At 40.4% G+C, this 12587-nt stretch overlaps 1 protein-coding gene across 1 annotated transcript in view; it reads left to right on the top strand.

The window, feature by feature from the left end:
• The window catches only part of LOC134347777 (transmembrane protease serine 7-like), a 138359-nt gene that overhangs the window by 105020 nt on the left and 20752 nt on the right, over positions 1-12587 (top strand). Inside the window, exons 28-29 of the mRNA XM_063050182.1 lie at positions 1082-1189; positions 4349-4468. Coding sequence (XP_062906252.1) covers positions 1082-1189; positions 4349-4468 — 228 coding nt within the window. The remainder of the gene's footprint in view (positions 1-1081; positions 1190-4348; positions 4469-12587) is intronic.

Genomic DNA, 12587 nt, shown 5'->3' with positions numbered 1-12587 from the left:
GATTGTCTGATTATTATTTCTGTGTGTAAACTTTTAACAAAAGATATGTATTTCTATATGGTGAGAAAAATAGTGTGAGGAAGTTTCACAATTCAGTTTTTTGCATATCTTAGAAAAAAATACAGAAGCAAGCTACTTCTAGCTCTACAACCTCTTAATCTCTGTTCATCATATGCATTCATTTGCTCCATACACAAAATGTGACTGGAACTCAGCAGGTCGGGCAGTGTCTGTGAAGAGAAATGAACAGTCAGAATCTTGAACTGAGCCCTTTCAAAAGAGAATGATGAAGGATCTCAGCCCAAAACCTTGACTTTCATTTCCCTCCATAGATGTTGCCTAACCTGCTGAATCCCTGCGGCATTTTGTGTGTGTTGCATGAAATTTCCAGCATGTGCCTCCATGTGCATTCATTTTTTTTTATTTTCTAAGATTATATAACAAATAATGCTTTACATGACCTTATTTTGGTAATATTCCATGTGGTAACAATCCTTTATTCAAATACATTTTATTGTATGTGTGTAGTGGACTGAAATAGATCTTTGCCTTTTTTTTTAACCCAACTTGCCCACCAGTTGTAGCAACTTAAGCAGTTATTATCTCAAAGCTTATCATTGCTTGGTAATTTTCAATCAGATTCCACCTAAAATTAATAAAAGTTCAAATTTTTCAAAACTTCCTTCATACTTCAGCAACAGGACCATCATAACAGTATATTGATTTCTATCTGTGGGCAAAGCAATATCCCGTGTAATTTCTATACCTAGTTGAAGCTGCAGCATATAAAATTTAAATCCCTGTTTATTCTTTCATATTCTTTTCCATCTATATTCTCACAGATTTATCTGCTCTTCAAGGATTAATCTTCACAGTGTACTGGTGTAAAAGAGATTAAAAGAGTGTAAAAGAGATTCTCTTGCAATATTTATTTTCCATTGACAAGATTACTTTGAAAGATTAGTCAATCATTAGAATGGGCAGATTGAAGAATTTAAATATATTTTGTCTTTATTGTTTCAGAACTTTTCATTGCCAGTATGAACATATCTCCTATCATTTGTATTTGGTACAATTACAGATTGCTATTTCACATGCCCAAGTGGTACCTGTATTCTCCGCAGATCAGTTTGCGATGGAATAAATGATTGTGCAGATGAAAGTGATGAACAAAACTGTACAAGAACAGGTATGTGTTTATATATTTAACTTCCAATTTCTCGTTTTATGATAATTCCTCATAGAAATAAATAACCTGGTTCAATGCATGCATTAATTGACCAATACTTGCTGGGGTTGAGTTGTTCCCTAATCTTGGCAATTTACTTGCAATTCTTTAAATTTCCTAATTTTTACCAGAATAAATGAAATTTTTTGCAACTTCTATCATGTAGACTTTGATTTACTTTTCAGGGATAAGCTTTACACAGTGGTAGTCACCAGAGTGATTTGCAGAAGCTACTAACTCTGTGGACTCTGAGCATTGCGATTCATCCAGATATAATAATCCTTTATGCATGGAGATCAGCTCATGATATCCTTGTGGGCAGCGATGTCAGAATGCCTTGGACTAAAATAAAACACTAAGATCTTGCAATTAAAGTTTTGGGGAATATATGTCATAATTACTGATATATTTCAAAGATTGCAATTGGATCAAAGCAGAAAATAATGGAAATATTTACTGCCATCATCAGTTAGAGAAAAAAACAGAGCTAATGTTTTAGGATAGTGAATTTTTATCAAGTAGGGGAGGGAACATCATCTCAGACCATGAGAGGTCTGAGTCGGGCATTTTCATGCCTTACAAGGCGCAGATTGGAAGTCTGCGTGGGGCACCACTCCTCGCACAGATACTAGAGCAATATGTGATTAAGTGCCTTGCTCAAGGACACAAACACGCTGCCACAGCTGAGGCTCGAACTAGAGACCTTCAGATCACTAGACAAACGCCTTAACCACTTGGCCGCATGCCCAACTCTAATTATCGAGTATGTTAGTGATAAAAACTCATCGATCTGAAATGTTAACCCTTCCATTGATGTTGTCTGAGCTGCGGACCTCCAGCATTCTTTGTGTTATTTCTGATTTTCATTATCCGTAACTTGCATGCTTTTTGATCTAACTGGATGTTAGGTGGAACATAAAAATACCTTTCAGATTTTAAGACGTGGCAGAATTAGATAAAATATTAAAATTGAATCAGAGTGAATAAACGAACCATTACATCAAATAATCACTGAATGGGAGCTGCCAAATCTTACAGTGTAGAAGGATGCCTTTGAGCCCATCGGGTCATTGCCAGTTCCCATCGATTTACTTCTCTCACTTATTTCCAAGTAACAGATTCTTGGTCACATGCTGAACAACTCCCTGATTCTCCTACCAACCACCTTCAGTAGTGTGCAAAACATACTGATTAATTAATCAATCAATCAATCAATCACATCTTTGGAATGTGGAAAGGCTGCAAAGAAAAACCTGGTGGAGAACCATGCAATGAGAAGGAGAATGTTGAAGCTGCACACAGTTAGTAAGGGAAGTCAGGATCAATCCTGGATCACCTGAGCAGCACCATCTGTGGCATTACGGCAGTATTCATATTCTGGTTGGCTTTATTCCTGCAAGTATTAGCAAAATGTTAGCAGAAAGTGTACATAGCTCCTCAAAGTTAACACTATTGAAGGCAAAAGTCAGATGAATGATCATTTCAGCGTGGATTTACTAATTAGTTCTGTACACAGGTACGCAAGTTCTTACATGCTCATGAAGGCTTTTGAAATGGCATGGGTGAACTGCGGGTAATAAAAGCTGAATTGTCACTGAGTGTTATTCACTCATTGTGACAAATATCACTATTTGATGAGGAAAATATTTGTGTAGTTAGGCTTAAATGCTTAGGTTTAATCACTGCCAAGTTAATAACTACAATATAAAAATGAATGAGAGAATTGTTCATTTTCTGAAATTATATTCATGAAATGTTCACGTGCAGGAATTTTTTTGTATTTAACACTGAAAAGCATGCCAGTTTAAATGTTTTCTTTGGTCAAGAAAGCACAGCAGCATCTCCACTTGCTGAGGAGATTGAGGTGAGTGAGGCTTCCCTCCCACCCATTTTAATCAACTTTTACAGGAGCACCATCGTGGGTGTCCTGACCAACTGCACCACCGTCTGGTAGAGGAATTGCAAGTCATCTGACCGCAAGTCCCTTCAAAGGATTGCGAGAACTTCTGAGAGGAATAAACTCTTCTCGGGTTTTCAACTGGGTACAGGCATCGATAATTTAACGATGTTTTGAGACAAGCTCCGCCATTTTCATGAAGATGGGAGAGTTTGTCATTGAAACATCTGTTATAATCAATGCCTGTTCAGGGCTGGAAGACCGAGAAAAGTTTATTCATCATATATGTCGGAAAGCACTGGAACCTCTTTTATAACTGCTGGGAGGATCATTGGGAGCTCTCCTCCACCCATTAGCTATATTTATCAGGAGCGCTGTATATGCAGGGCCCTTAGCATTGTCAGTGATCCCTCCCATTCATCCAACAACCTCTTTGGCGCCTTACCATCGGGAAGGAGGTACCGTAGCATTAGGACAAGAATTGTTAGGACGGGAAACAGCTTCTTCCCCAAGACCATAAACAAGAGGACATCTACAGATGCTGGAAATCCAAGCAACACACACAGAATGCTGGAGGAACTCAGCAGGCCAGGCAGCATTGTGTGTGTGTGTGTTGCTCTTCCCCGAGACCCCGCAAGACTACTTAACTCTCTGCCACCACCCAGGTCTCATCGTGTATGAAGTGCCAGTAGCATCATACTGTTTACTTTTTAACTGGTGTCACGGATACACCTTATTATTTCTTAATTTATTTGTGGTAATATTACTTTATGTGTTAGGTGTGCGACTTATATGGACTGTGTTGTGCACCTTGGTCTAGAGAAACACTGTCTTGTTTGGCAGTATACAAGTGTACAGATGCATACAATAAACTTGAAGATGATGTTTCTGTGGGCCCCAGTAGATGCCGCTGTTGAACTGTATTTCCATTTAAATTGTGTCTTGTCAGCAACTTGTAAATCACCAGTATTATTTATGTAGTTCAGTTTTGTAAAGGGTCTCGGCCCAAAACGTCGACTGTTTACTCTTTTCTACAGATGCTGCCTGGCTTGCTGAGTTCTTCCAGCATCTGCAGAACGTCTTGTGCTTACTATTTATGCAGTTGATAAGTTTCTGAATAATCTTGAAATATATTTTACAAAGCTCCACACTACATTTGATTACTTGGTTTTGTTTAGTTATTCATTGGGTGTGCTGGTTCTGATCAGAAATCTTTCCTTCAGTCCATAAAGGTTGCTCCTTGTCTTCATATAAGTGCCATAATGGGAAATGTCTGAACAAGATCAATCCAGAGTGTGATGGGAAAAGGGACTGCCAGGATGGTTCAGATGAATCAGGCTGTGGTATGTGGAGGTAAAATGTGGAAATGCTATACAGGAAATCGTAATTAAGTGTCAACTTTGTTAGGAAGATTTTTATTGGTCTTTTTCATGAAAATATCTTTGTTACACTACCCTAATTTTTTTTATATATTTTGTTTGACAATGCATGAAATTAAATTGTATCAGTGCAATTCCAGAAGCAATTTAACACTGAGATCAATTTGCATATATTAAAACTTAAAATGGCAAATAAGGGGATTGTAAAGCAATATTTCAATGTGTTTGTTATTAGTTATTCTGTGTGAATCTCAAAACTGAGAAGTTCTGAGTTCTCTCAGAGTTCATAAGTCTTAATAAAGATCAGAGCCAGCTTCACAGATTTTGACATTAACCTTCCCTGAAGGCAAAGTACAAGAGAAGGAACTGCTGCAGTAAAATCAGACTCTTACAAGTTCTTCCTAAGTCACTATGAATTGACGGCAAAGCTCTTTAAGGTTATAGAGCTATTTCACTGAAGCTTAAGAGCTGCTTTATGATTTCCCTAATCTAGAACAAACGGAGATGATATCATGCCTGCTGCCGTTGTTGAAAGGAAATATAATCAAAGTACTACGAAAGCCCCAGCCATAAGATCACTTGTTAAGTAAAACAATGCTATGCATTGTTCCCTGAATTACTGACAACCTTAGTTTGAACAGATGAATCATCCTACTGAGAGCATAAATATTGCATTCAGAGACTGCCATTATCTGCAAGCGTTCTTTACTAGAGGCTATTAATGAGGTTTAAAAAATGTCTTGTTTAGCAAAGTGGACAGTTGGTGTAATTTGCAACATAAGGGTGGAAACACATTCCTGTGATGCTTGGCTTTCATTCCCTATTGCTACTTTTCCACAGAAAAAATAACCAGGAAAGCAGATGTTTGTCTGGGCAAATTAGCAAATTGTTAATATTTTGCCACTCACTACAATAGTTGATGTTTTTAATTACCACAGACTTTCTCATGAAAGTCAACAAAGAAAATGCCTTTTACATAGCCACCCCTTGGTAAGTGACAGTGTACCCTTCCTTAATGGGGTGAGAATCCATACAATGAGTGGCCACTTTATTAGGTACCCCCTGTACCTGCTAACTGGGGTGAGAATCCATACAATGAGTGGCCACTTTATTAGGTACCCCCTGTACCTGCTAAATCGGCCGCTGGGTGTATGTTTGTTGCTGCTGCTGTAGCCCATCCACTTCAAAGTTCAACGTGTTGTAGTTCAAAGATGCTGTTCTGCACACTGTTGTAATGCATGGTCATTTGAGTTACTGTTGCCTTCCTGTCAGCTTGAACCAGTCTGGCCATTCTCCCCTGACCTTTCTCATTAACAAGGCATTTTCCTGCTCAGAATTACCACTCACTGGCTGTTTTATGATTTCTGCTCCATTCTCTGTAAACCATGGATTGACTATGGATATTGTTTCTCAGCCTTCTATGTGACACGCAAGCAAGAGCAGTGTGATATGGAGAGCAAGCAGCATCTCCGTCTCCACGCAGCTGATGAAATGGCAGAGACCCATGCAGTTTGGCACCAATGGTGTCACAGGAGTTGCCAGTCAGCATTGAACTCAACGTACGACTGCCTTAGGGACTCCAGCTCTGGATTTTTCCTTGTGGGTTATTCCAGAAGCCTTCCCCATGACTGGGTCTAGCCACAAGTCAGTGGAGTTTTGAGATCAGAGTTTTCCTTCTCCTTGATGAGCTGCCAACCACAGCTGATGAGCCCCATCTGCACAAAGCAACTGGTTTTAAGATGCCAGTAAGCTGCCTTTGCCCCTTCTCCTGTCAGTAGAAACAGTTCCGCTGGGCTTAGTAGCTAAGGCACAAGAGCTGGGCTTGGTTGTCAGAGGCTATTTGAGATGCACGCCATTGGGAACATTTAATAGGTAATGGGAGCTTATCCCCACTATCACACTCCCTCCCCCCACCGCCACCACCAACTATAACAACCTTAATAAACCACTCTGGAGACTGACGTAATGAAAATCCCAGAAAATCAGCAGTTTCTGAGATACTCAAACCACTCCCTCCGGCACCAACAATTATTCTGCAATCAAAGTCACTTAGGTGGCAGTTCTTCTCCATTCTGCTGTCTGGTCTGAACAACTCGATCATGTCTTCATGCTTTTAAACATTGAGTTGCTGCACGTGATTGGCTGCTAAGATATTTGCATTAATGATCAGGAATACAAGTGTGCTTAATAAAGTGGCCTCTAAGTGTATAAAATACTGGTGCAAATTCAGTGACTTGCCTTATAAAAGGTGGAATAAAAGTCAAAAAATGATGATAATCCTCAGCATGCCAGACAGTACCCATGGGAAGAGAAAGACAGTTAATATTTCATGTAAAGACTTATTCCTAAAAAATGGGAAAAGTTAGGAATCTAACACATTTTTAAGTTGCAGAGAAGGAAGAGGGTGGAGAGAACAAGGGAACTCTATTCACCTCCTGTTCATGTCTGTCTAAAAGCCTCTTAATTATTGCTATCATATCTGCTTCTTCTTCCTCTCCTGGTAGTGCATTCCAGGCACCTGTCACTCTTTTTGTAAAAAAAACGCCTTGCACATCTCCTATAGACTTTCATCTTCTCACCTTAAATCTATGCGCTCTGGTATACGACATTTCCACTTTAGCAAAAGACTGTGACTTTCTACCCTGTCTATGTCTTCCACTATTTTATATATTTCTACCAGGTCACCCCTTAGCCTCAGATGCTCCAGAAGAAGTTGTCCACATTTCTCCAACTTCTCCATATAGGTACGTAACATTCTCAGATCCAGGCAACGACCTGCTGAACCTCTTCTCCAATCTCTCAGACCTTTCCTATAGTGCGGTGAACAGAGCTGCATGCAATACTGTACTCCAAGGTTAGCCTAAACAAAGTGCAGCATGTCTTCCCAAATCTTATGTTGGATGCCCTAGCCCATGAAGGCCATCTACCACCCTATTCACGTGTGGCACCTTTTAGGGGGCTATCAATTTGTGACTCTCCATACACCAGTAGTCCTAAGGGTCCTGCCATTTACTAAATTCTTCCCTCTTGTAATTACACCTTCAAAATGCATCACTCAGCACTTCTCCAAATTAAACTCCATCTACTATTTCTCCACCTAACCGTCCACTGATCTATTTATTATTATATAAAGAGCATATCTATATAATATTATTTATTATATAAAGAGCATATCTATGATTTGGATGACAATACAGGTAATCTAATTAGTAGTCTGCAGATGACACAAACTTCCTCACCATCCATAATTTTGTGTCATCTGCAGACTACTAATTAGATTACCTATATTGTCATCCAAATCTTAGATATGCTCTTCATATTATAAATATACTATATTACAAACAACAGAAATCTCAACGTTGATTATTGTGGGTCACCAATGGTTGTGAACTTCAAGTCAGCAAAATATCCCTTCACCACTACCTTCTGTCTTCTAGAACAAACCAATTTTGTATCTAATTTACCAACTCAAATTTGGACCCATGTGTCTAAATCTTCTGGTTCAGCTTAGTACACGAGACTTTGTCAAATGTTTTATAAAGTCCACATGGACAATATCCATGGCCCTATCCTTATCAATCACCTTCATTACTTACTCAAAACTCAATCAACTTCCTGACGAAGGGTCTCGGCCTGAAACGTCGACTGCACCTCTTCCTACAGATGCTGCATGGCCTGCTGCATTCACCAACAACTTTGATGTGTGTTGCTTGAATTTCCAGCATCTGCAGAATTCCTGTTGTTTTCATGCTAATTAATCCGGATAAGTCTATGCTTTTCCAAATGGGAGTAAATCGCTAAGGATCATCTCCAATAATATCCAACAGGAACCTTCTACCTCAAAATCAATTCTGGGTATGGTGAGCAACAAACATGCACTTTTCATTGTTTTTGTTTCAGAGTAGGAGGTGAACTTGACGAAAGATTGGTAGTTGAGGTGAATCAGTGATCACTTGAACCTTTATGAGGTGCTCGTATATCTTGGGTACAGTGCTTTCAGGGCAAAAGAAACGTTATGGTAAATTGGATAATATTTTGCTGTTAATAGTTTTTAATGTGTCTGTTGCATAACACCGCCCTTTTAAAAGGGGTCATCTGCCCTTAAACATTTGTTAATGAAGAATCAAAAGAGACAAGGAGAAGGTCAGGTGATAATTTGTACTTGAGGGGGCAAATCTTCAAGCAGATGAAAGCAATGCAACAATATTGTGGATCAAGACACAAAATATGTAAATATAGCCTCACCCACCATAAAACTAGATTGCAAGTGAAAACATCTGCTGACATCTCATATTGCCAGAGTTAGCCTGCTAGTTTACAGCTCAGTTTCAGGATGATTCCTTTCACTTTATGTAAATTATACAAAGTTGAATTTACGTGCCTTCACTTTGCCAACTCTACCAATACTTCAAACATCTTGTGCCAGGGCATCTTATGCACTTTTGCATCATTAAAAATGCCATACATAGAGTTGTATTGTCAGCATGGAGCAGAGATCCAGTTTGTAGATCCGATGGGAATAAAGGATGCTGGGAACGGTGAGGGTGGAGCACCGCGGGGGGACTGTGAGGCAGGTGGCAGAGAAAGAGTGCCAGGGGCGGGAGTTGGCGTGGATGCAGACACACCCAGCCCTCAGACACTGGGCAAGGTCATTTGATTCCAAACAATTGGTTTATTGATCTTTCCAGAATGTCTCTCTGGTGCTTCCCACTCCCTCCCTGCTCCCTTCCCCCTTTCCCAAACATGATTCCCGTCTCTCTGCCACCTTCCCACTCTCAGTCCCCAACAGAGACCCATATAGAATCAAGTTTATCATCATTCATGTACTGTATGTCATGAAGTTTGGTTTTTTCTCTCTGGCAGCAGTATGCAACACATAAAGTTACTACGGTGCTGTTTAAAAGTCTTAAGCACCCGAGGTAAATATATATGTACCTAAGACTTTTGCGGAGGACCGTACATAGAACATTGTTGAGCCAAGGTCTGTGAATGCTACATGTTGACTTGGACACACAAGCTCCATAATGCATATTACACTTCCCTCTTTCAAGCATGACATTAACTTTGCCTGTTTTCAGAAGGCTGTATGTTACAGAAAGGGCAAGGTGACTCATGGCTCATGATGACAAATGATTATCTTAGGTATGGAAACAATGGTCATGCAAAACCTCAAACTGTATCTTTTGCTTTACACCTCATGCCATCACCTCACTCCTTCACAATCTCAATTTAATTCTTACAAAATGATCCCTGTTCCTAGATTCTCCAAATAACAAAAACAGCTTTTGTGTAGTGTGCATAACCCATTAGGATAACACTGAAAACCAAGTGTACCTTGGTATGAACTTGATTCACTATTGCATCAGACACAGCAATTTAGTTGAGAGCTATTGCCTTCATTAAAAGATATTCTTTGAGGCTCATGTCGCATGTGTTCCTGGATTCTGGCTACTCTATTTCTCTGTTTGTGAGTGGTTTGATCGGGGCGATAGATGTGACTAGGGCACTGTGGCGAAGACTGACCCTGCAAGCCTGCATTAACGAGCAGCATGGTGCTGACCTGAACTGAACTAAATTGAATTCTACTGGTTTGATATTTGATATTCTGTGTGTTACTTGCTCACTCTTTGCTGTTTGCACAATTGGTTCTTATCTTCACGCGTTGCATGTTTGATGTTTTCTTGAGTGGTTTCCATGGTGCTACTTTGTTTCATGGCTGCCTGTGGGAGGACTGAACTTGGAGTTGTATTCTGTATACATACTTTGATAATAAATATATATTAAATCGATTATTCACTGAGCCCAAGCTTGCAGGGCCACAAAGAAACCACTTGAGAGATCACTGTGTTGGTTACCCTATCTATAAAGGACCCGATTAAACTCTGAAGAGTGAAAAAGAAGATTTGCAAGGATGTTGTCAAGACTTGAGGCTCATGTTGCATGTGTTCCTGGATTCTGGCTACTCTATTTTCCTGTTCTTCAGTGGTTAGACAAGGGAGAGGTTAGACAAGCTGAGCCTTTAAGTTTTGGAGCATTGGTGACTGAGGAGTGATCTCACAGATATATATGCAGTAAATCATGAGGGATATAGGCAGGGTGAGTGGTCTTTTTTCTAGGTTTGGGGAATTGCAAACCAGAAAGCATAGTTTTAAGATTAGACTTGGAAGGTTAAATAAGAAGCTGAGTGGCCTTTTTTTTTTACATAGGAGATGGTAGAAGTTGCTCAGATTCAGATTCAAGCTCAAGTTAATTGTCATTCAACAATACGTATGTATACAGCCAAACGAGACAATGTTTCTCTGGACCATGGTGCATAACATAGTATGCATAGGGCATTGTAGCTGTACTTATCCTCACTGTTATAAGTATAAAGTGAGTAGAACAGGGGGCTAAGCATACAGATTTGTGGTGCGCCTGTGCTGATGGAGATTGTGGAGAAGATGTTGTTGCCAATCCAGACTGACTGAGGTCTACAAGTTTCACAAGAAGGTATTGAGGCCTAGGTCTTGGACTTTATTGATTAGTTTTGAGGGGATGACATTACTGAATGCAGAGCTGTAGTCAATGAAGAGTATCCGAATGTGTGCATCTTCACTGTCTGGATGTTCCAGAGCTAGGCTGAGAACCAATGAAATGGCACCTGATGTTGTAGTGGTAAGCAAATTGGAGTGGATACAAGTCGCCCCTCAGGCAGGAGTTGATGTGCTTCATTACCAACCTCTCAAAGCACTCCATCACAGTGGATGTAAGTGCTTCGGACAATGGTCATTGAGGTAGATTAGCATGTTATCCTTGGGCGACAGTATAATTGAAGCTGCTTGAAACTGGTGGGTACCGAGAGGTTGAAGACATCAGTGAACATGCCAGCCAGTTGAATAACATAGGTCTTCAGTACCCAGCCAGGTATCCCATCTGGGCTGAAAATATATCAATGATTTGAATGATGGAGTTGATGGCTTTGTGCCCAAGTTTGCAGATGATGCAAAGATAGGTGGAGGGGCAGGTAGCATTGAGGAAGCAGGCAGACTGAAAAAGGACATAGACAGATTAGGAGAATGGGCAAAGACGTAACAGATGAAATACTGTGTAGGGAAGTGTATGGTCATGTACTTTGATAGAAGGAATGAAGGCATAAACTATCTCCTAAACAGGGAAAAAATTCTGAAATAGACAATAGACAATGGACAATAGGTGCAGAAATAGACCATTCGGCCCTTCGAGCCTGCACCACCATTCTGAGATCATGGCTGATCATCTACTATCAATACCCGGTTCCTGCCTTGTCCCCATAACCCTTGATTCCCCTGTCCATAAGATACCTATCTAGCTCCTTCTTGAAAGCATCCAGAGAATTGGCCTCCACTGCCTTCTGAGGCAGCGCGTTCTACACCTCCACAACTCTCTAGGACAAGAAGTTCCTCCTCAACTCTGTCCTAAATGACCTACCCCTTATTCTTAAACCATGCCCTCTGGTACTGGACTCTCCCAGCATCTGGAACATATTTCCTGCCTCTATCTTGTCCAATCCCTTAATAATCTTATATGTCTCAATCAGATCCCCCCTCAATCTCCTTAATTCCAGCGTGTACAAGCCCAGTCTCTCTAACCTCTCTGCGTAAGACAGTCCGGACATCCCAGGAATTAACCTAGTGAACCTACGTTGCACCTCCTCCACAGCCAGGATGTCCTTCCTTAACCCTGGAGACCAAAACTGCACACAATACTCCAGGTGTGGTCTCACCAGGGCCCTGTACAAATGCAAAAGGATTTCCTTGCTCTTGTTCTCAATTCCCTTTGTAATAAAGGCCAACATTCCATTAGCCCCCTTCACTGCCTGCTGCACTTGCTCATTCACCTTCAGAGACTGATGAACAAATACTCCTAGATCTCTTTGTATTTCTCCCTTACCTAACTCCACACCATTCAGATAATAATCTGCCTTCCTGTTCTTGCTCCCAAAGTGAATAACCTCACACTTATTCACATTAAGCGCCATCTGCCAAGTTTCTGCCCACTCACTCAGCCTATCCAAGTCACCTTGAACTCTCCTAACATCCTCATCACATGTCACACTGCCACCCAG

Source organism: Mobula hypostoma, chromosome 6 (genome assembly GCF_963921235.1).
Source record: "Mobula hypostoma chromosome 6, sMobHyp1.1, whole genome shotgun sequence".
Lineage (NCBI taxonomy): Eukaryota > Metazoa > Chordata > Chondrichthyes > Myliobatiformes > Myliobatidae > Mobula > Mobula hypostoma.
This window is presented reverse-complemented; position numbering and strand designations above follow the sequence as displayed.